The following is a 25,778-nucleotide window of genomic DNA, read 5'->3' as shown; positions in this document are numbered from 1 at the left end:
TGTGGGAAACGACTGAGACTTTCTGCTCCTGTAAAGATTTACAGCTTTGGAAACCCTCTACAGAGTCGTAATGAGTCAGAATTGACTGGATAACATCCAGACATCACCAGTACCATACGTCCTCTATCTCAGGGTACTGAATTAGGAAATGGAAATCCAGGGGCTGGCCTGTCTTTATGAAGCCTTCTGTCTAGTGGGGAAGGATACGTATAAAGAGTTAACAAATGTGTAAACGTTACATGATGACTATCTTAAGAAATTAGATTGCTGTTAAGTGCCCTCCAGTGAGTCCCCACTCATAGTTGCTCTGTGTAGGGTTTCTAGGGGTCAGCTGGTAAGTTTGAAGTGCTGACCTTGTGGTTCAAAATTCAGGGCTGATCCTATAGTGCCAAACTAGGAGTCTAATAAATTAAGTAGGTGTAAAGTATTTTGGGAGTCCTGGTGTGGTGCTGTACAATAAACACTCGATTGCTAAACTCAAGGCCAGTGGCTTGAATCCTCCAAGCATTTCTTGGAAACTCTTTATAGGGTCACTCTAAGTAAGAACAGACTCAACGACACTTAATGCCTAACAGCAAAAGCAATGTATTTTGAGGCGTTGGAGTTGGGGATGCGGTTACCTAAATCCTTGGTCAAGGAAATGTACTGGGTTGTTGTTACTTAATCTGAAGCTTGAAAGATGAGCTGTAGCCAGCTAGCTTTAGAGTGGTGAGTCAAGGACATTGTGTTTGGGTTGGGAGAATACTTTCAGGCAATACGATGTACCTGAGAAACATCATATTGCCTGAAATACCTTCCTCTATCCACCCAGTTTTCTCCCACCCTCACCTGTATTGTTTCTAATAAATTCTTCTAGAATCCCTTTAGTAGCAAGCAAGCACATAAAAAAAAAAAAAAATCAAACAATTCTGACTTATAACGATCCTGTATAGGGTTTCTGAGGCTGTACGTCATTATGGGAGTCAAAAATCTCATTTTTCTCCTGTGGAGTGGGTGGTGGGTGTTATCTATCAACTTTGTGATTAACAATCCTGTGCTAATTCTTCAACACCCCAGAGCTCCTTAATACAGCAAATAGAAATTCTATTTTTTACTACACAAATGGTAGTGAACTGTACACCCTACTTCTAAGTTTATATTTTGGTTTAACAATACTTGTTGGAGATCTTTCCATATCTTCACATAGAATATTTTCTTAATTGTCTTTTTGTTTGCTTCAAATCATGATATTCTATCTTTTGTCTGTACCATGGTTTGTTTAAAGAGATTCTATCCATGGACTTTTGAATCGGCTCTAATATTTTGCTATTTAAAACTGTGCTAAAGTTAATAACCATGTTATGTATGTTATTTCACATGTGTGTAAATGTATAAAACCTATAGGAGAAATTCTCTGAAAGGGACCTTTATGGTCAAAGGGAAAATGTATTTAACAATAATAGATACTGTCAGATTGCTTTGCATAGAGATTTCCACTCATTTAGTTTTCCAGAAGAAGTGTATGAGAGTACTTGTGTTTCCACAGACGCACATTTACAGTGTGCTTTAAAGCTTGGAGACTTCTGGTGTGGCACAATAGGATCAACACTGAACTGCAAACCACCAGGTCAGTAGTTCAAACCCACCAGCTGTTCTCAACATAGGGTTGCTATGTGTTGACACCAACTCGACTTCACTTAACAATATAAAGTTTTTAGGTTCTAACCAGTGTCCTTGATCATGTTTGAGGAAGAATAGAGATACCAGGAGAGAGCTCTAGAGTGAGTCAAGGGATACTGAAATGGGGTGGGCACATCACCTAAAAAATTGCTGACCGTTGTACAGAAAAGACTTTTCTATTTTACTTTAAAAGCTTCGAAAGTCATTGGAATTATTTCCCCCCAGAAGAGTGATGTGTTTCAGACTTCTTGTCACCACTCCCACCCCAGATTTCTTTTAAAGTAATTCCTGTGACTCCTTTATGGTGACCATAGAGGATTATTGGTTTGCTTTAGGAAAGAGAGAATGCTAGATTAGATCATGGATGTAGTGGTGAAATTTGTGAGAAGTAGTTTGATTTTCATTATAAATTGAAGGTTGAACCATTAAGATTTGCAGATATGGAGTGTTGAGAGAGAAGGCCATCCTAGATTTCGCTTTACGATTTTTTTTTGGCTTGAGCAACCTGAACACTACTGTTGCCATTTATTAAAATAGGGAACAATGCAGAAATATCAAGCTTTGGAAAGGGAATCAAGAGTTTGACTTTGGATATATTAAAGGTGAGACTGCAACTAGCTATCGAAGTAGAGATGCCAAGTAGCATATTTGATGTTGGATGGTGTAGTTTTTACAAAAGTCTTTTGTTTAAACTCTTCAGTGGACCCCTGCTAAGAAAATACATTATTAATTAGTAGCATCACATTCAAGGTCTCTTTTACGTGACCTCAATCTACCTTGTAAGTCTTGTCTTGTCCTAAGACTAAGTCAAGTAGTCGTTACTATGACTGCACTAGATTTTTAATGCTTTCACTTACACCATTCTTTACCCTGGAATGTCTGTCTCAACTGTACCTGTGGAGATACAATCTACTCTTCATGACTTTATACATTAAACAAAAGAAAAATGTGAGCCATGGGAAAAAAAGAATATGCTTAGTTAATGACATTTAATGAAAGACAGCTGGCTGTTGTACAGCCATCTGCCTACTTTAACCTGTGGCACAATTTGCCATCCTTCTTAGTGACTGTTTTTTGAAAAGTTAATTTTTATTTTACTTATTTTCAGATGGGAACATTTAAGGCTCATGATGGTGAATATTTCTTAGAACCTATAATGAAGGCAGATGGGAGTGAACATGAAGATGATCACAACAAGCCACATCTTATATACAGACAGGAATTAACGAGGAACCATATCCTGCCATCTCACAATCCTTGTGAAGTTTCAGGTACATTCTATAAAACACAAGTCTGTGCAATTGAATTATGAGTCTGTCTACATAGTGTATAGAGAAACTGACAATTGGCATAATCTCTTAAATAAATAAGTATAATGGTATTTTAAAATGAATTTTTTGACCTATCAGTACCCATTAGAAATACTCTAATAGCGATAGGTAATTTTATTGTAGTCGACTAAATTTAAGTTAAAAATAGAATCCAGTATATGTAATTTATAGAAAATCATCATAGAAATTTTTCCCTTGAATCCTTTGCTCACACTAATAAAATTTGTTTTTTTTTCTCGGAAGAATTAAAAAATTAAATATGTAATTTAAAAAATTGGGCATAGGCTTTTTAATAACAAGAATATTAGATATGATAAAATATTTTAGCAAAAAAGTAATCATTTTTATCTGACTTGAGAAATATAAAATTTTAAGGTGATTTTTTTATCAACAAATTAATAAATGTCTTTTATAAATATGTATATGGTATAAATAATAATAGAAAATAAAGCAAGCCTAACATTCTCAAACCCAGGCTTAGAATTGAAACATAATTAAGACTAGAACAGTAGACTTAAGCCCCCTTTGGGTCTCTGTCTCATATTAACTTTTTAAGTTTAGTGTTTTCTAGCTCAGTCTGTTGCTGTTAAAAATGATTTTGCTTTTTAAAAATATATTAAGTGTGTGTATACCTAAATAGCAATATTGTTGTTAAGTGTTGTCAAGTGGCCTCCAATTCATAGCGACTCTGTATAGGGTTTTTAAGAGGGTCTGGTGGGTTTGAACTGCCAACCTTGTGGTTAGTGAGGTTAGCAGTCCAGTGCTTATCCTGCAGATCCACACCAGTGCTCACAATAACAATGCTGTTATGTGCTGTGGAGTCTGTTCCAACTCACAGCAACCTTGCATAGGGTTTCCGAGGCTGTGAATCTTTACGGGATCAGAAAGCCTCGTCTTTCTCCGACGGAGCAGCTAGTAGTTTTGAACTGCTGACCATGAGATTAGCAGCCCGATTCGTAACCACTACGCTACAGAGCTCTTTACAATAACAATATCCATCCCTAAATAACAGTTGTTGTTAAGTGCCTTCGAGTCGATTCCGACCCATAGCAACCCTGTGCAGGGTTTCCGAGGCTGTAAATCTTTACGGGAGCAGAATGCCTCATCTTTCTCCCACGGAGTGGCTGGTAGTTTAGAACTGCTGGCCTTAAGGTTCATAGCCCAATTCGTAACCACTACGCTAACAGTATCCATCCCTAACTAGCAAGAACACATTCCTCAATGTTGCATGTTTTTACCTTTATATTGTTGTTGTTGTTGTTAGGTGCCGTCGAGTCGGTTTCGACCCATAGCGACCCTGAATAGGCTTTCCGAGGCTGTAAATCTTTACGGGAGCAGAACGCCTCATCTTTCTCCCGCGGAGCAGCTGGTAGTTTTGAACTGCTGACCTTCCGGTTCGCAGCCCGATTCGTAACCACTGCACTACCAGAGCTCCTTTATATAGATGGAAACATATTGCATGTGTTTTTCTGGGACTTGTGCTTTTTGCTCAGTGTTGTTTCTGAGATTCTTCTATATTGGTGTACATAGGAGCAGCTCTTTCATTTCTGTGGCTGTGCTGTATTCCATCACCTGAGTATATCACAGTTCACAGCTTTGCCGTCCTTTTGAACTTTTGAGTGGTTTGCAGTTTTTCACTTTTACCAGTAATACTGCTGTGAATGGTTTTGTCCCACTTTGCTAGTATCTGTGTTTTCAAGTTTCTCCAGGGTATAAACATAGAAGATACTAGGTAATTCCACATTGTTTCTACAAAGTGACTTTTATCAATTTGTACTTCTAGCATTATGTGAGAAAGGTATATTTTCATCCTCACGTTTTACAAAATTCAGACAACTGAAGACTTACAATACATCAGAATCTCACAATCCTAGATTTCCATAGCCTATAATCTGTTACTAGTGAAACAATTCACTTGTATATTAGATAAAAGTTGTATTTGTTAAGAGTTGTGTCCACATATGTACACACTGCTTTACTACTCATATGATGATGTGCAATAATATGGTGGAGAAAAGAAAGGCACCTGCAGTTACCATCAAAGTACAAAATCTAGACAAAGGAATAGGATTCAAAAGGATTTATTTGAGATTGTAGGTGTCCATAAACTATAGTTCCAAACACTGTGATGCCATCTGTTTTGGGGTATAATGATATGTAGGCCTTTGAAGGTTCCCCCGGGAATGCACTTCTTAACCTTTGCTATTATAAGATTGCCATTTTGGAGTGGTTCTCACTGTGTCTAAGGCCGTGTTTTAAATCTATTGACATAATAGATGTCTTTCTTATGCTTTTAATATGAGCATAAGGGTTTCATTTTTATGGCTTCAAAGAAAACACAAATGGGTACAGCTTCACAATAGAGTTCTACAGAAGACAGCTTATGCTTGCTCTGATCTACCATTCAGAAGCAGCTTGTTTAATGAACTATTTAGCTTCTTTAAGAATAAAACTACCAAGTAGACGTTCTGAATGCATAAACTGCTGCAGATAATGATATGCAGGGCTTTGCATTCACAATCTGTGTTCATTATCAGCACGAAAATGGTTCAAGCAAAGCCAGGCTCTTTTGTTCAAGAAATAAAAAAACAAATGATACTAAAGATTTATTAAAAACTACAAATGAAAAGCAAATAGAAAATTATGGGGCTTAATTTTCTTTTAATCCCCAAGAGCCTCTTTTCTACCATATTTAGCCACTAAAATGTAAAAGGTAGCATCCAGTCTTTTCAGTCTTAAATCACCTCCATTTTTAGGTACAATTAACAAACACATTTTTAATCAATAACAAAGGCTGTCAATTAATGACCAAAATAATTAGCTGTTAATTCACTGTTTTGTTAGTCAAAGTGGAGAGTTATGAATGTAATTAGTACAGTGTTATTTAAGGTTTTTGTTTCTTTGCAATTCACATACTATTGTTCAGAAATACTTGCAAAATCACATCTTATATCCAATTGAATCTGTAGGAGTGTCTAACAAATAGGTGGGCCTAAAGACTAACCCGTGAGTTTTCATCGGTGCCAGCTGGAATGGAGACTCTTGAAGAAGAAGATTGAGGAGGCCGTGGATGGAAATGAGATACCTCAGCTATTCACTGTGCTGCTAGAGAAGATAATGGCCAATGCTAGGGGAGCCATGATGTGATCAACCCACATCTATGACATGTCCGTAGTTATGAGCCGCAAGGACCCAGCCACTGAGCTGCAAGGTGTGGAAGTGGCCCTGGCACCTGAAGAGTTGGAGCTGGATCCCATGGCCATGACCCAGAAGTATGAGGAACATGTGCATGAGCAGCAGGTACTAGTAGAAAAAGAAGACTTCAGTGACATGGTGGCTGAACATGCTGCCAAACAGAAGCAAAAGAAATGAAAAGCACAGTCCCAGGACAGCCATGGGGACAGCAAGAAATACAAGGAGTTCAAATTTTAGGTCCCCTGCACACACCCAACTCTCCTTCAGACCCTCAGCCTGGATGCCTGGGCTTTACACATGGGTCCCCAAGACCCAGCTCTCCCACACTTTCCAAGGGCTTGTCATTTTATGTTCTTATTTCAGACCTGTTTTGTAAATAAAGCTGTTTCCCAATGGGGGAAAAAAAAAGACTAACCCATGCACTAAACTGATTTCTTTTACCCCCATATGCTCATTGATGGTTTTAATTCATTATGATATAAAATGTCATAATGATATACAAGTTGTAGTATTATCAGCCTTAATGAATTAAACTATTTACAAAGTGAGATTTTACCCTGTACTGTGGGGCCATGAAAATTTAATTTGATAGCCAAACCAAGCAGTTGTGAATGCCATGATCTCAGATAGTTACCAGTTATCTTTTCAGTTAAATCCAGTGGACATGGCAAGACCGGCAAACAAAAAGCCCACAAAATGAGCAAACACCAAACAAGTATCCCACACCACCACCGAAACAAAATAAAATGAAAGCCAGGTAGCTGAAAAAATTGAAGAATGAAAAGCATCCTTGAATTCTGTTAGTATAGTTCTGCTATTGCTTATCTTCAAAGTCAGATGAGAATTACCCTGCTTTCCTCAGGACATTGGTGAGCCACCTCCATTTCTTTCATCGCCCATCTACCACTCTCATCTGAGTACAATGGGCTAAGAGCTTAAAGAATTAGTAAAGTAATAAAACACAGGGTTTGGTGTGAGTGAAAACAGAACATCTTTGAAAACATTTTCGGATGATGTTGACTGGCTTTGACAGTTTCAAATGTTCCCTAATTTTTTAGAGACTATTATCTCTTATTTTGAGTCCACTGAGTGTGTAAAGGATTGTTGTCCTGGTAAGATTTGAGTCTTTAACGTGTTCAAGAGCAAAGGTGTTAGTTTGAGGACTAAGGCACGTCTGACCGTGGTATTTTCAATAACTTCATATGCATATGAAAGTTGGACAATGAATAAAGAAGATCATAGAATAATGATGCACTTGAGTTATGGTGTTGGAGGAGAATATTAAACATACCATGGACAGTCAAAAAAACAAACAAATCTATGTTGGAAGAAATACAGTCAGAATGCTCCTTAGAAGTCAGGATGGCCAGACTTCTCCTTTCATAATTTGGACATTTTATTAGGAGAGACCAAGCCCTGGAGAAGGACATCATGTTTGATAAGGTGGAGGATCAGCAAACAAGAGGAAGACCCTCAATGAGCTGGACTGGCACAGTGGCAGCAGCAATGGGTTCAAGCAGAGCAATGATTGTGAGGTTGGCACAGGACAAGACAGTGTCTCTGCTATGAGTAGGTACCCACTCGACAGCATCTAACAGCCACGATAATTATGATGCTGAAGAAGAATATTGAAAGTACCAAAGACTGCCAAAAGAACATACAAATTTGAAAAAGTGCATCCAGGATGGTCTTTAAAAGCAAGGATGATGAGACTTTGTCCCTTGCCCTTTGAACATATTATAAGGAGGGACCAGTTCCTCCCGACGAATCGACACAGCGGCAGCAACAATGTGTTCAAACATAACAATTGTGAGGATGGCCCAGGACCACACAGTGTTTCATTCTGTTGTGCACAGGGTCACTATGAGTTTGAACCTAGTTGCCAGCACCTTTCAGCAACAATATTTAGGATTTCACAGTCCAGAGGGCTAAAAGAACACGGAAACAGAAACACAAAACTGTGTGAAGGTTACACAAACAGTATTAGGGGCAATGTAGTATTCGTCGTAGGGGCCAACAAATGATAGCCCTGGTTTTATCAGAAAGGTGACATTTAAACCATTTAATTTCCCTTGTGAAGAATATAGAGGTATTTTCTAGGGTAGGGAGAAGAGGGGTTTAGGCAGAGCGAGTAGCATTTGTAGCCGTAAAATTCCGACATGTGTTGTTGTGCATTGGATTGCTTTTATATGGCCTTTCTAGGTTTTGTAATTCCCACAAAATGATTGGCTTGGACTTTGCAAATTGAGTGATTTATAGTTTATGACTGGATCAGTCAGTTTGAGTTCCTACTGGGAGGGCGATGCTTTGAAATTGACAAGAAATTTGCTTATCTATAAGCACCTGTTCTACAGAGATTTGGGAAAGTTCTTCCAAGAAGAGTCTAGATTAGAGTATATCTCATGAACCAAGGACTGTGGATCCCTGTGCTGAGAATCTCTTAGATCCAGAACAAAAAGCTGCAATACTGAAAAAGACCCAAGATATTGAAATACAGCAGCAGTGGGCTTGCCAACCCATGGAGTAAGACTTGAGAGCATTTGGGTAGTTGTTTTTTTTTTTTTTTTAATCTTTGAAGCTGAAGGATCTGTAACACTTGCTGTGCAGTGCTTGAGAGGCCTGAGTGTGCCCATGTAGGAATTCCATGCCAATCCTCCTAGACAGTGGGGGCTTGGAAAGTCTGATGGCAAGAGAGCCTTGCAGGCCCAGGTAACGTAGCAGGAGCCCGAGGCACAGGCTTAGAAGGGCCTAGCGACTGAGGCTGGGGGATCCTGTGTAGGGATCTTGCTTTAAAGGCAAGGCCCAGCAGGGTCCAGCAACAGAGCTGAAGCCATGGGCAGCACAGTGGCAACTGGAGGAAGTAGTGAAATGAACCCAGCATCAGACATGAACTACAGCATGCCTGCCCAGCAACATGAGAATGGACATGGGTAATTGTGGGGACCGTATGCGATCTTTTTTGAGAATCTGTTGTAAAACCTGTGAAAGCCAGAACTTGTATAAGGCAGAAATTGGTCAGAGAAGGAAAAGAAAATATTTTCACTAATAGAGAATGATAGTGGCAAGCTGCACCATTGCTTTTCTTGTGAGATCCAGAGAAACAACGCAGCCCCGTTGAGTTTCTGTTCTCACGGCTTTCACTGTAATAGGGTTTTCTCTTTGCCAACACTGTATGTATATTTCATGTCTTGTTTGATTATAGGTGAATGTAGCTCCCATTGAATGGCTGATGCTGGTTAGGGTATATGTCTCAGTCCTACTTGTGTTATGGCTGCCTGGAAGGCTGAGGCACAGCCTGTTTGTATGGACAATGCAGACAGAGAGAGAAAACAATTAATGTGTGTAGAAGAATAACCTCACTAGGGCAGGAAATAAGGTGCAGATGTGTGCGAAGAAGGTGGGAGAGAAGGTTGGGAAGGTACTCAGAGGCCAGAGCTGAAAGAAAGTTTTGTTCTAAGTTAAAAGACTGTGTAGTTATGCCATTGGCATTGGGAGATAAAGAAGTTTTAAAGCAAAGAGTTCATGTGATACACATTTTTAATGTATCACTCAGCTGGCATAGCAGCTTTTTTAACAAGTTAATATTGAATTTGAATGAGAAGAGACTGAAGGCAGGGAGACTGATTCAAAGAAAAACCTATGTTGTCAACAAAGGACTGCATGTCAAACAAGTGCACACAAACAAGAAAATTGACGATCATTTCTTTAAAGTGGTTTTCGAAATGTTAAATGACTTTTTGTGAGCAGTCTATTTGGATTATGTATCTGTGAATAAAAGAGAGCGGCCTTTAAAAATACATTTGTATGCAGATTGTTTCTCTTTCTTTTAATGAGGATATTTTAATCGGCATCTGCCTGGGAATGGCAGATGTTTTTAGTGTCTTTGGAGGCCACGGTTCACATAGGTATTGGGAATGGAGGGAGTTCTATCCTGGCCCTGCTAACATACCATAACCTCTCTGGGTCGGTAATAGTGGGCTAATGAATTTAATCTGTTTCCTGTTTACATGAATGTGTTGGTCAAATTTAGAGGTTTCTGATTTCTATACCTACAGGGATCAGGCAGTTATAAGAAAAACTGAAATGAGGTACCATTGGGAGATTGAGGTGTCCATATGGCACTAAAATTTATATGCTTCTTGCAAAAGAAGCAGCAGAAATGTGATATGTGTTGCCAGATCGTTCATATCTTTTTTAAAAATTCAAAATACAGAGTTGTTTATTTTTGAAGTGAAAAATGTTGTAAAAGTGATGTTTCAATGTGGCTGGCCTCCAACCACCAGTTTGCAATCTCTTAATGATTTCTAAGCTCTCTGCCATTTTTAATAGTTTACTTATCTAAGGGTAGAGAAGGAAGTGCCATGAATTAATCCAGGGACAGACTATATTAAGTATGGCTATTGTCAGGAGGGAATAGTCACTGGAAAAGGATGTCATGCTGGGTAAGATGGAGGGTAGGAGAAAAAGAGGAAGACCCTCAAGGAGATGGATTGGCCAGGTGGCATCATTGATGGCATCGAGTGTGGCAGCGGTAGTGAGGTTGGCCCAGGATCTGACATTGTTTCATACTGCTGTGCATGGGGTCGCTATGAGTCAGTTCTGACTCGATGGCACCTGACAACAACAATAGTCATGGCAAATATGTTGAAAGAATAAATTGTTAATGGTGTTTTCAGGAGTCAGTTCAAGCTTCCAAATAGACATAGAAGTAATTAATGAGATCTTGGTGTGGTGCTGTAGGATAAAGCACTGGACGACAAGGTCTGTTTGAACCACAAGGTCGGTGGTTCAAACTCACCAGCTGTTCTTTGGAAACCCTATACAGGGTTGCTATGAGTCAGAACTGACTCAACAGCACTTAACAACAACAACACTATCTTTTAACCGGAACTAGTCTCTAAAAGGTCAGCTTTGGTTATGTACTTGCCATAAGCAATACGCTTTCTCAGTCTTAATTTTACATCATTCATAGGAGAAATATTTCACACTATCAATCAGTTTCTTCTAACTGAAGTTTTCCCTTTTACTTTGGCTTTTCATGGACATTTTGCTTCAACCTTTTTGACTTTCCTATTTCTCTTCTTGGTTGTTATTACTTGCCCATCTCCTGAATTAAGCATTTTTGAAAATGCTGTTCTTGGTCATTCTTTGTTTTTTAATTTTAATTATGGTAGAAATATGAGAAAATATACATCATCTCAGTAATTTCTACACGTACAATTCTCTCACATTTATTATACTCGTCAAGTTGTGCAGCCATTCTCACTATCCTTTCCCAAATCATTCTACTTCCTTTAACTTAAACTCAGTGCCCCGAAGCAAAAACTTCCCACTTGCCCCTCACTACTACCACTCGTGTGGTGCTGTGGGTTAATGCGCCACATTGCAGAGCCATTTGAACTGCAAGGTCGGTGGTTCAAGTTCACCAGCTGCTCCTCTGAAGCCCTATACAGGGTCGCTATGGGTCGGAACCGACTCAATGGCACTTCATAACAACAACAACTACCACTCATAAGGAGCTGTGGTAGCATAGTGGGTACGAATCTGGCTCCTAACCTCAAGGTTAGCAGTTCAAAACTACCAGTGGTTCTGCGGGAGAAAAATGAGGTTTTCTGCTCCCATAAAGATTTACAGCCTCAGAAACCCTACACAGGGTTGCTCTGAGTCAGAACCGACTCCACGGCTTTCCCACCATCACTACTACTCATAACTATCAATAATTTGGTTTCTGTATATTTGTTTATTTCATATAAGTGAAAGCATGCAGTATTTGTACTTTACTATCTGACTTACTTTACTCATCATGATGTCTTCAAGGTTCTTCCATGTAGTGGCATGCATCAGGATTTTGTTTCTCTTTATGGCTGACTTTATTATATATATGTAACACAATTTGTTTATCCATTTATTAGTGCATGGGCATTTTTGTTTTCACATTTAGCTACTGTGCAAAGTGCTGCAATAAACATTGGTATACAGGTTTATGTTATGTTGTGTTCTTTCCTTGACTTCTGAATAAACAAGGAGGCTTCAGCAAGTTTGTAGAAAAATTCTATTATCTTTTAGTTCCATTCTTCCATGAACTTTTTAAAGCACCCTCATATAGCTAGGATTGGGATTGCTAGGTTCTATGGGAGTTCTATACTCACCTTTTTGAGGAACTGCCAAACTGGCTTCCACAGTGGCGATACTATTCTACATTTCTACTGGAAATGAATGAGGTTCTCAGTTTCTCTACAACCTCGGCACACTTATTGTTACTATTTTTCTCTTTTCTTTTTTTTTTTGATCAGTACAATTCTAACAGAAGTGAAGTGGGTTCTTATTTTAGTTTTGATTTGCATGTGGTGCTGTAGGATACGCACTGGGCTACAAGGTTGGTTTGACTCACAAATTGGGGCTTCAAACTCATTATCTGCTCCTTGGAACCCCTACATAGGGTTGCTATGAGTCATAATTGACTTGATAGCACTTAGCAACAACAATGGCTAACAATGCTAAGTACCTTTTCATGTGCTTGTAGCCCTTTGAATATCCTGTTTAGTGAGATGTGTGTTCAAATTCTTTGTCCATTATTTGCATGAGTGGTTTATTTTTTGTTGCTTAATTGTAGGAAATTTTTAAAAAAAATATGTTTTGGGTATTACACCTTTTCAGATATATGTTGCTGTTAAGTTCTGTCAAGTTTGTTCCAATTTATAGCCACAATGTATAGAGTTTCCTAAAAGTGGCTGGTGGGTTTGAACCACTGACCTTGTGGTTAGCAGTCCAGTGCTTATCTGACAGCACCATACCAGATTCCTATCAGATATATGGCTCCTCTGAATTATCAGTTTTTGATAAGGACCTTTGATACTCACTATTTTAAAGTAGTTTTCATATACATTTACATTGTTTTTTCCACTACCCTAATTTTAACTGCCAGTTCAAATGATAAAAAATTTAAATTAAATTTTAATTTCATTTCCTGTTTTTAGATTTAATATCAGGTCTCTCCCTGCCTAATGCTCATTTTTTCTTGGAAGTCCAGCTTGTACTCCTTCCCTACTACCTTTGCTCCCCCAAAAGCCTTTTTTTCCCCCCAATCTACAAATATCTGCCTATATTAAGCACAACTTAATTTAGTGGTTCTGTAGGATAAGAACTGACCCCAAGTTCAGTTTGAACTGCAAGGTCAGTGGTTCAAATCCTTGCGAACCCTATACAGGGTTGCTATGCGTTGGAACTGACATGGCAGCACTAAGCAACCATAATGCAGTGGAAACTAAGGAACCTTGGTGGTGCTTTTGGATATGCACTAACTGCTAACCACAGTATCACCAGTTCAAATCCGCTATGCACTCTGCAGGAGAAAGATAAGGTGCTCTACTCTCATAAAGGTTTGCAGTTTCTGGGCCATTATGAGTCGGAATTGCCTTGATGGCAATGGGTTTAGTTTTGGTACAATGGAAACTTAAGACGTCCTGGTGACACTGTGGGATAGGCATTGGGCTGCTTACTGCACGGTGTGTGGTTCAAACCCACCAGCCACTCAATGGGAGAAAGATGAGACTGCCTGTCCCTGTAAAAATGCACAGTCTTGGAAAAGCCTATACAGTGTCACTGTGAGTTGGAATCACCTTAATGGCAGTGTGTTTTGTTCTGTTGCTATAGTGGAAACTAGAAAAGGGTTGTAAGCGTTATTGCTTGCCATAATAGAAGATTTTGCCGGTTGTTGTTAATGTAGTTCCAACTCATAGCAACTTTATGCACAACAGAATGAAACATTGCCCGATTTTGTGCCATCTTCACAATTGTTGTTATGCTTGGTTTCCACTCATAGAGACCCTGTATATGGTTTCTAAGGAGTGGCTGGTGGGTTTGAACTGTTGACTTTGTGGTTAGCAATCCAGTGCTTATCCAGCAGTGCCACACTAGGAATGGTGCAAGTTGAGGCTTGAGTTCTTTTCTTTAGTTCCTTCAGCATGAGAACTCCAGGTCTTTGTGCATTTTATTTTAATACTAGATTTTGTCTTCTCAAGCTGCCCTTTGAAATGATCTATTCAGTTCTTTTATTTCTTCATTTCTTCCATTCGCTTTAGCTTCTGTGTACTCGAGAGCAATTTTCAGACTCTTCTGACATCCATTTTGGTCTTTTCTTTCTTTCCTACCTTTTTAATGACCTTTTACTTTCTTCATGGGTGATCTTGATGTCATATCACAAGTTTCAGATCTTCAGTCATTAGTATCTAATGTATCAAATCTGTTCTTGAGATGGTCCCTAAATTCAGGTGGGATATATTCAAGGTCATATTTTGGCTCTCATGGACTTATTTTAATTTTATTCTACTTTAACCTAAGCTTACATGTAAATAATTGATGATCTGTTCCACAGTAGGCCTTTGGCCTTGTTTTGGCTGATTATGCTGATTTTTTCAACTGTATCTTTTATAGATGTAGCCAATTTGATTCCTGTGTAGTCCATGTATATAGTCATCTTTTATGTGTTTAAAAGAGGTATTTACAATGAATAAGTCATTCTATCATATGATTTCCAGCCTAATTTCTATCACTAATTCCATGTTTTTCCACTGCTGATCTTTCCTCTTTGTTTCCAACCTTCACATTCCAATCACCAGTAATTATTAATGCATGTAGATTGCCTATTTGATCAATTTCAAACTGAAGAGGTTGGTGGAGTTCTTCAAATTCATCATAATTGGTTTTAGTGGTTGGTGCATAAATTGGAATATGGATATTATCCTATCACAAGCCGCATTTGTGCTTCAGCATAAATCTTAAAAAATGTTCTTTTTGATGATGAATGTGATACCATCCTGGCAAAGTAAACCATATGATTGTCAGATTCAAAATAGCCAATGCCAGTTCATTTCAGCACACAGCTTCCTAGGATATTGTTATTTATGTGTTCAGTTTAATTTTTAACAACTTCTAATTTTCCTGAAAAATTCCATGTTCTGATTATTTATGGATGTGTGCCGCTGCTACTCCTCATTTTGATTTGTGCACCATCAGTATATGAATGTCCCTGAAGCTTTACTCCATTCCATTCATTATGGTCAACTCTACTTTCAGGAGGCAGTTCTTCCTCAGTCATTTTTTGAGTGCCTTCCAACCTGAGGGTCTCATCTTTCAGCACTATGTCTGACAATGTTTTCTGGTATTCATAACGTTTTCATTTTCTGGCACTTTATCTGACAATGTTTTTCTGCTTTTGATGAGATTTTCCGTGCTTAACCCATCAGAAGTAGGCTGCCTCTCCTTCTTCGTGATCTGTATTAGTCTGGAAGCTCTGCTGAGAGTTCACTTTATAGTGTCATTACCATGACTGTGGCAGTATCCTGGAACTTTGAAGTGTCATTTCATCTACCCATGAAATGTTATGCTATTGTATTATCTGGTGGGTTTTAATTTTTATTTATTTTTCTGAGCTAAATGACTTCCACAATCCTGAATTATGTGAAATGGGCAAATCAAAAAGAGATGCACTATGCTTGGAAGTAGAGCGTATGTTTCTGTAATGAGTCAGGTGTATTTTGAAAATATATAATAGGGAAGCGATTGTAATCCTCTTTACCTTTCAATGCTGTGCTAATTGTAGTCCTTTTCAGGAAGGACTACTTGGGTGCTATTAGCAGTTAATTGAAAAGATTTTGCTTCTTTCTTTTTACTAGGATTATGTATTTCATACTGTATCATTAAATTGGGGAAGGTTTTGCTGGTGGAAATGATTCATTATTTTCAGTTTGATGTCAGTGTTTTTTCTTGATGTTATTTCTGTGGTAGTCTGCAAATGGATAGGAGAGGATTATAGATCTTGAGGTTTAGGAGAAACTATTACATTTGTATTCCCTAATTAAAGAATAAGCTCTGTCATGTGTTCAATATAGTGATGTCAAACCACTTTTCATATTTCTGTTATTTTACTATATTGTCAAATTAGAGCTTCCTGTTTGCTGCTAGTATTTCATATGTCTTTTTGGAGCTATGTCCACTTGTTTTAGGCCAATCTGCTGTTGAGTAGGATATGAGACTATTGCCCTGTACTTAACATATACTGTGAATCTCTTTTTCTGTTCTATTTCCATTAAGAATTTTTCTGTCTTCACTTTACATAATCCACTTTTTATTTGGGAGTTTCCGTATAGAATTTTCAGTCACTTTGCAACTTAGTAAAGTCTTTAGGATTTCTTAGTTGACAGCAGTGTAAACCTCAATTATAGAATTTAAATGCATCTTCATTTACCTTTCCTTACAACAGTGCCCTTCAAGGTTCTGTCTTCCCACTTGTGTTTTTATTTTGTTTTGTTTTGTTGGCTTCAAATCCATTTCTTGCTTAGTGAGACATTATGGCTCCTCAAATGAAAAACATTTTCTTTGCCTTAAATATGTGTTATTGAAATACTTAGGGTGCTCTTCATTTATAGAGAAAAAGATGACTAGTCACTCATTTTTTAGGTCTTTTTGTAGTTGTGCTCTATTTCAGAGCACTGGTGGTGAGTGTTTTGTTTTTTACATTGAGGCGCAACCCGTATTGAAGGCTGTGGTCTTTGATTTTCATTAGTATTTTAAGTCCTCTTCGCTTTCAACAAGCAAGGTTGTATCGTTTGCATATCGCAAGTTGTTAATGTTTCTTCCTCCTATCCAGCTTCTTGGATTATTCGCTCAGCATACAGTTGAATAAGTATGGTGAAAGAATACAGCGCTGGTGCAAACCTTTTTAGATTTTAAACAATTCAGTGTCTCCTTGTTCTGCTTGAATGACTGCTTCTTGTCATGTACAATTAAGTGTTTAGGAATACTCATTCTCTGTAATGTGGTCAATATCTTGTCATGATCTACACAATAAAAAACCTTTACATAGGCAATAAAGCCAGGTAAATATCTTTCTGGTATTCTCTGCTTTCAGCCAAGATCCATCTGATGTCAGCAGTGATATCCTTCGTCCTTGTCCGAATCTGGCTTGAACCTCTGGCAGCTCTCTGTCAATGTACCGTTGCACCCATTTTTTAATTATTTTAGCAAAATTTTACTTGGATGGTATATAAATGATATTGTCTGATGATTTTTGCTTTCCATTGGGTCACCTCTCTTTGAAATGGGCACGGCTATGGATCTCTTTTAGTCAGGTGGCCAGGTAGCTGTCTTCCAAATTTCTGGACATAGTTGGGTGAGTGGCTCCATTGCTGCCTGAAGTTTTCACCTGGTATAGAGTCAGTCACTGAAAAGCTTGTCCTTTCTGTTCCTCACTATTGGGTGACGATTGGTTGGCAGAGGAAAGGAGAAGTGAAGCCAGATGAGGGAAATGGTAGGACATGTGTATGGGTTGTCCCTGCTCCATATTCCAGAGTGGGCTTGGACGTTGCATAAGTGAAGTGAAAAGCTGGTAACAGAGAGAAGACCCATTATTCCACATTAAGAACTTGAGAGGATGAAGCCTCAACTTTGCTCCAACATGGGCTTGTTTATTCATTTGTTCATTTATACAATATTTGTATGTCATGTATTCTAGCTGCTTCAGATACAGCAATGAACAGAACAAAATCCTTGCCCTCATGGACCCCATGAACAACAAGTAATAATAAAACAATGGTTAAAAAAAAAAAAAAAAATGTGTGTACTTATTGCTAAATGGCAAGTACTATAGAAAACAAAGCAAAGAAAGGGTTAAAGGACATGACTTGCTATTTTATATGGAATGGTAAGGGATGAGCTTTGTTATTATTGCTTTTGACTTATAATGACCCTGTATTGGGGTCTGAGGAAACTACCAGCGTTGCAGTTGTTAGTCCATTGCTTTTCTGACAACACCATACCTGACCACCAAGTTGACATTATTGATATAGTAATATTGGGAAAAGATCTTAAGGAAGTGACCAAAAACAAAAACAAAAAACCTTAACTAAAACTGCAAACATCTGAGGGAGAGAGTAATGTGAGAGGAACTCAGAGAGGTAGGGAGAGTTTAGATCATGTAGGTATGTGAAGTCTGCAATTTATGCAATTTATGAGGGCTTCTTTAAGAAAAATAATACGAAATTATGAATGTAGAATTCCTATGGTTCCTTTGAAAGTATTGCAAATGAGAGACGGGCTTATGCTTAAGTTTATGGTAAATCCACCGTACACACAAGACATCATAAGTCACAATAATAACTTGGGTTGTAACTGACATTGGAAACCACTGGAGGTGTTTGAATAGAGGTGTAATATGATAAAGCCTACATTTTATGAAATCAGCCAGAATATTATATGGAGAAAAGACTAGCAGAACAAAGGCAGAGATGCAAGGAGGCCAATTAGTATGATACTGTAATGTTGTTGAAATGATTGTCTCAATTTAGGGTAGTGGCCATGAAGGTTTGAAAAGTGGTTAGAGATTATCTATATTTTGAGGGTGCAGCTGAAAGAATTTATTGACTGGTAGGACTGGGGGAAATGGGATTTGAGAGTAAGAGAGTTATCAAGGATTATTTTCAGATTTTTTTGGTTTGAACAAATAGAGTGCTAGTGTCTTAGTGAAATTTACTGAGAGGGGTAAGTCTTTGGCAGCCACAAGTTTTGGAGAGAATCTGATAAATTAGGTGTAGACATTTTAAGTTTGAGGTGCCTCTTAGATACCCATGGAATACTGGTGTGGTGCTGTGGGATAAAGCATCGGACCACCAGGTTGGTGTAAACTACAAGATTGGCAGTTTAATCTCACCAGATGCTCCTTGGAAACCCTATACAGAGTTGCTATGAGTCAGAACTGACTCTAGGACATTTAACAACAACAATTAGACATCCATAGGGAGAAGTCAGGAGTCCTGATATGGTGCTATGGGTTCATGCACTGGACTGCAAGGTCAGTTTGAACCACAAGGTTGGCAGCTCAAGCTCACCAGTGGCTCTTTGGAAACCCTATAAAGGGTAACTATGAGTCAGAACCAACTCAATGGCACTTAACAACAACAACAAGGGAGGAGTCAAGTACCATTTGAATATACAAGGCAGAAAGTCAATAGAAAGATCTGGGTTTGATATATAATAATATAGGAGTCAGAAGACAGATGATTTTGGAAGTTACAAAGCTATATGCAAAACAAATGCAAGGAGAGAATTATGGGGCACATGCACATTTAGATGCTGGAGAGATGAAGAAAAATCCACTAAGAAAACTGAAAAGTAGAGGTCAAGGAAATAGGGTATTATGTGTCAAGTAAGAAAAGATTTTAAAAACAGTTAAATGGTGTTGAGAGTTTAAAGAACATGAAGATTTCGAAATTCTCATTGCATTTTCATACAAGTTATTGATGACCTTAACAAATGTTGTGCTCATTGGAGTGAATTCAAGACTATATGCCTGAATAAAACTATAAAACTAACATGTTACCAAGAAGAGTTCAATGAACATTCTTTAGGCCTTCCTTGTTGGAAACTAATTCTGATGGAGTGTAAACATTCATTTAAAAAAAAGGTGACTTACTAAACATTGGGATGTAACATTGCATAAAATAAAATAACAACTTCTATCTGCTGTCAATTATTATTGGAGTCCTGGTGTGATGCTGTGGGTTAATGCGCTGGACTGCAGAGTCGCTTTGAGTTGAGCAGTTCCAGTTGCTGCTAGGAAACCCCATACAGGGTTGCTATGGGTCAGAACTGACTCAACAGCACTTACTAACAACAACAACATCAGTTATCATTAAGAGTTGTGGTTGTTGTTGTTAAGAACTGTGGAGTCGGTTCTGACTCATAGTGACCCTGTACAGGGTTTCCAAGGCTGCAGATCTTTACAGGAGCAGAAAGCCTCATCTTTCTCCCATGGAATAGCTGGTAGTTTCGAACTGCTGATCTTGAGGTTAGCAGCCTGATTCGTAACCACTACAAGCTATCAATTATTTAAAACTTTAATTTATTCCTTTTGTTAAAATCCAAAAAAATAGTGTACTTAGATTAAAACCATCAAAAGCAATGTGACTAAAGCCCCATTTTTGATCAATTAATACATATTATAAGAATTAAATATTTTAAACATATGTAACATTCAGAAAGGTGTCCATATAATACGGGTTTGGATTTGGACATTGTCTTGTCTTCCACTTGTAATTTTCCTGTCCTATTAATATCACGCTGCCTTAAACATTATGTTGTTGTTGTTAAGTGCCGTCGAGTCAGTTCCAACCCATAGCGACCCTGTATAGGGTTTCTGAGTAGCAGCTAGTGAGCTTGAACTGCTGAACTTGCAGTTCAGACAGCTTTGCAGTCTGGTGCATTAACCCACAGTGCCACACCAGGACTCCTTAACCATTATAGGTGTATTATAAATCCTGATAGTTGACAGAAGAATCCATGAATTTTATTCTCCTTTAAGATTGTCTTGATTATTCTTGTCATTTTATATGTACATATCAATTTTAGAATCATTCATTTACAAAAAGAAAAAAGTGATTTTGGTCTCAATTCATTTAATTCCTAGCTCAATTCAATGGAGAATTAAAATTTAATATTGTACCTTCTAGGCCATCAATATGGCATAGTATTACTCTCCTTAAACTCCCTCATATTTTCTTTAAACGATTCATGCACATTTTTATTCATTTTCTTTTTGGGTGTTTGTTAGCATTTTTAATACTGTTGTAAGTGATAACATTTTAAAATTTATATTTACTATTTATTGCATGCATATACAAATACAGGCATTTTTAAATCACCTTACATTTAGCAACCTTGTCAAATTTATATAGTCTAATTATTTTTTTATTCTTTTGGATTTTGTCCATGTTAATCATGTAGACAGTTTATTTCTTCTTTTGCAGTCCTTCAAACTTTTATTTCTTTTTCTTGCCTTATTGTACTGGCTAAGATTTCCATAACAGTGTTGATTAGGAATGTTGTTGTTGTTAAGTGCCATCGAGTCGGTTCTGACCCATCGCGACCCTGGATAGAGTTCCTGAGGAGTGGCTGGTGAGCTTGAACTGCCAACCTTGCAGTTCAAACAGCTTTGCAGTCTGGCGCATTAACCCCTAGCGCCACACCAGGACTCCATAATGACAATCCTTGCTTCATTACCAAATTTAGAAGGAATGCTTTCAACATTTTCTAGAATGTTTGAGGTCTATTGTAGGTTTGGCTTAGTTACCTTTTATCTAATTAAGGAAATTCCCATAAATTTCTAGTTTACTAAGACTTTAAATAACATCATGATATGTGGAGAAAATAATGAAGTTGTCAAACACTTCATTTTTCTTGGCTTCACAATCAACACTCTTGGAAGCAGCAGTCAGGGAATCAAATGACATATTGCATTAAGCAAATCTGCTGCATAAGCCCTCTTTAAAGCATTCAAGAGCAAAGATGGCAGTTTGATGACTAAGGTGTCTCTGACTCAAGCCATGATATTTTCAGTTGCCTCATATGCAATGTGGAAGTTGTACATTGAGTAAGGAACACTAGAAAAATCAAAGCATTTGAATTATGGTGTTGGCAAAGAATATTGAAAGTCTCCCTGGACTGCCAGGAGAACAAATAAATTTGTCTTAGAAGAAGTAGAGCAAGAGTGCTCCTTAGGATGGTGAGACTTTTTCGTACTTTGGGCATGTGGTCAGGAGGAACCAGTCCCTGGAGAAGGACATCATACTTGGTAAAGTGGAGGGTCAGCATAAAAGAGGAAGACCCCCCAACAAGATCGATTGGCACAGTGGCAGCAGCAATGGTATCAAATGTCACAATTGGGAGGATTGTATAGGACTAGACAGTATTTTGTTCTGTCTGTAGACAACACTTAACAAAAAGAATTTTTATTGTGAATGGATGTTAAATCTTATCAGAGTCCCCACCCTCACCTCCTACATGTATCAAAGTAATCATATTCTTTCTTTCCATCTTTATTCTATTAACTGAAATGATACAATGGCTGCAATGTAGGCTCACACAGTGACTGTGAGGATGACGTAGGACTTGATGATGTTTGGTTCTGCTTTATGTGAGGTCACTGTGAGTCAGATCTGACTCAATGGCTTCTAACCACACATAACAACAATTCTGTCAATGTGGTAAACTAGACTGATTAGTTCTTGCCAGACTAGATTTGGTAATATTTTCCTTAGAATTTTTGCATCTCTGTTCATGAATAAATTTGGTTTATAATTTTCCCTCTTGCCCAGGTAAAGAGCAAGGAAGATGAGGGTCAACATGGAAAGGAATGATTGAAATGATGTAAGCCATGTAAGGGACATTATTATTGTTTTCTACATATAGTATCCATTTAGACTTATTCAGTAGGTATTTAAGAAAGAAGTGAAAATAACTAAATAGATATGTTGTTGTGTTGTGAAGTGCATTCGAGTCGGTTCTGACCCGTAGCGATCCTGTATAGAGTTTTCAAGGGGCAGGTGGTGAGCTTAAACAGCCAACCTTGCAGTTCAAATGGCTTTGCAGTTTGGTGCTTTAACCCACAGCGCCACACCAGGACTCCCAATAGATGTGTGTTGTTGTTGGTTGTTATGTGCCGTGGAGTCAGTTCCGACTCATAGCGACCCTGTACAGGGTTTCCGAGGCTGTAAATCTTTACGGGAGCAGAAATCCTCATCTTTCTCCTGCGTAGGAGACAATAAATAAATGATTCTTCTGTCTAAAGTATTAGATCACTAATCAACCATATAGCTCATTTTATAGTTTGTCTTTGGTTGTTCTGCTAAACAAAAAATTGCAAATGCTTAGTGAAGTAAATTTGATTCTTTGCTCTCTACTTCTTAGCCACCTGATGCTTTCCTTTCAGAGAGCAAGCAAAGATTCCAATTGCTTGCATTTAGAATCTGATTCAGAGTTGCACCATTTAGAAGCAGTCTAATTAAAGACACTGAGACTTGAACTGGACTGCTCTCACAGTAAGTACAAACACAGAGTACAACTGCACATGGACGATGGCTCATGATCTTGTCTGGCCCCGGCCAGTGTTTCACACTTTGTAAAGAGCATTAGTGCTTGAGTGAGAGTTGGGCCCATCGCCAGGTCACATGGCTGATACACTGGTTTCATGTGAAGAGCGTCCAGGACCTCTGCCCATAGCCCCAGAAGCCCTTCTCAAGAGGACTTTTCTCCTTTGGAAGAGAGCCAGAAAGCTGGTAAGCAGACAAATTCCTTCCCACTCTGATCTGTAGGTCGCCAACTTCTTTTGCACATGCATGATGTACTCAGACACTGGATTAACTTTCTGGTATTAAATAAAATTCATAAAAACAATAATATTACAAAAATTATTCATTAAGTTCTGGGATGTAGCATAAAATAACAAAGTACTGGTTTGAAAAGAAGAGCTCAATAATTTCAGAGTTTGATTCCCCCCATCCACGTTTGTCAAAATCTAAAAATACTGGATTTAATAAGTCCTGCCAAAGCAAATTAAATAAAATATGGTTGTATAATAATATTAAATACTATTAAGAGATCACTTTGATTTTGAATTTTTAACATTTTACATTTATTTAATGGCTTTTATACAAACCTTATTTTTTAATATTAAATTTATTTAAAAAATATGTTTGTAACTTCTTATATGTAGAACTCCTCTAAGCCAAATTTGAACATTAGGTGAACATTGTATATGGGAATTCTTTTGTTCTCAGTTAATAGCTGTTTCAGGAATTAGAGTCCGGAAGAAGAGTCCATACAGTTGTAGGAGTGAATGATAATGGCCAGAGTAACACTGCTGCTGCTGCAGCTGTGTGCCTTGGAATCAGTGGGAACACATGAGCAGACACGTGCTCTGACTGGTGACCACGTTGGTCACCCATGAGGGGAAGTGAGGGGAAAACAGCAATGAAGCTACGAACTAAGTCCAACCACATTCAGTACACTCCTATGAACCTGGGTTGAGACCTGGTTGGCCAGCAGTTTGGCAAGACCTCTGGACTCCTGGGCCCAGATACAATGACATAGCCACAGAGGACTAGAGTGGAGAGAGAAGCATCCAGCTGATAAGAAATGAGTGGAGATGCACAAGAACACCCACACTTGCAGATAATATCCACTTGACTTGGCTTCAATGACTGGATGATCAGAATTCAACTTGAGGAAGAAAGAAGAGGAAAAAAAACATAATCCACTACAATTTGATGAACTTGACCTACACCTATGGATGCAGTAGCTCAAAAGAAGGAACACATTTTTACAGCGAGGATCATTCCCACTCAGTATACAGGGTAGACAGGGATGGGCAACTCAGACATTGACTACCCAAAATTGGAGGCGAGGGTGCTACAAATGCAAGAAGTGACTGGCTTACAAGCTTTCAAGAGGGTGCCTAGATCCAGAGGGCATGGAGGAAGGTAGAATCTCCACTGAGTAGCATCCAATCTGTCTGGGCGGGACTGATGAAAGGAGATGTGGATAGCACTCATGTGATACAATAGTGAATAGTTACTATCAGGACTGACTGTGAGGATTGGAAATGTAAAGGTAGATGTTTTGTAGCATAAAGAAGGGGTGTGGTTGACTTTGCAGTCTAGGAGCGGAGGCCCCTTGAACCCTCAAGGGAGAAGAGCTCAGTGCGGGACCCTACCCAGAGAAACAGTGAAACCAGAGATGGAGGCAGAGAGGATGATGTGGAGAGATGAGTGACTGGGAACTCTAGACCCAGAGAGGGAGAGGGGCTGTGTGTTGACCACCAGGCGGCAGGCTTGTGGGGTGTACCCTTTGGTTGTTTGATGATGCATGGAGGGGGTTGTAACCATGGCAATGAAAGGATATACGATAGGATGAATGTAAAGCTAATGTTCTCCCATATAAACTACCACATAATTCACAATAAAACAGTTTAAAAAAATTAGTGTTCCTTATTATCTTATTATCAGGAGTTAAAAACAATTACACATTCATAAGTTCAAAGACTAAGAGGGAACTCTAAAAGTTTCATGTAAAAGTAGAATTAAAAGATAATGGAATTTTCCATAAAGTGTTTGAATCCCCCTCACATACACACACATATGTTCTTAACTCCTGATCTAGCTAAACATCTCTAGATTAGTCATAAATCCCAAGAGGCACTAAATGCCTTTATATTGAGATCTTGGCTCACCTTTATGATTCTGTAGTGCAAGAAGGACTAGACCTAGTATTTTCATGGATATGATTAGCTAGTTCTTGTTTTAGTTATCTAGGAATCAGCATTTTCCATTATGACTCTGGTTGCTAAATTCTTGACATTTGACATGTGTTACCACATATGACCTCTAGAAGAGTGTATCAGATGTAATTGATATTCAGGAGACATGAACTCATATCATTATTATGTCAGTTATTGGTGGCTGTTGAAGTTTCACTTAACCTGTGTCACATGTCTGTGTGTTTTAAAACATACACAGTAATAGTTAACTGATTTAGGGATGCAGTGAAGGCTAAGAATGGAATGTCTTATCTATGTTTAAGCTTCACCTGTTGACAGGCATGTCCATAGATCTTCTCCATATTATTACTAGCAAGTGTATTAACTTGTGAAACTCTTTAAAATAAAAATTGTGAAAATATTTATAAACTACATCCCTATAATAATAGTTATTAAATTTTCTAATGATATTGATAAATCACAGAGGTTTGAAGATTTTCATACAT

The 25,778-nt window shown here is 38.2% G+C and overlaps 1 protein-coding gene across 1 annotated transcript in view; it reads left to right on the top strand.

Annotated features, from left to right (window-relative positions):
* ADAMTS20 (ADAM metallopeptidase with thrombospondin type 1 motif, 20) overlaps positions 1-25,778 on the top strand; it is a 246,227-nt gene that overhangs the window by 31,525 nt on the left and 188,924 nt on the right. The window contains exon 3 of the mRNA XM_006865315.1: positions 2,768-2,930. Within this exon, the coding sequence (XP_006865377.1) occupies positions 2,768-2,930 (163 nt within the window). The remainder of the gene's footprint in view (positions 1-2,767; positions 2,931-25,778) is intronic.

Source organism: Chrysochloris asiatica, unplaced genomic scaffold (assembly GCF_000296735.1).
Source record: "Chrysochloris asiatica unplaced genomic scaffold, ChrAsi1.0 scaffold00077, whole genome shotgun sequence".
NCBI classification, from domain to species: domain Eukaryota; kingdom Metazoa; phylum Chordata; class Mammalia; order Afrosoricida; family Chrysochloridae; genus Chrysochloris; species Chrysochloris asiatica.
This window is presented reverse-complemented; position numbering and strand designations above follow the sequence as displayed.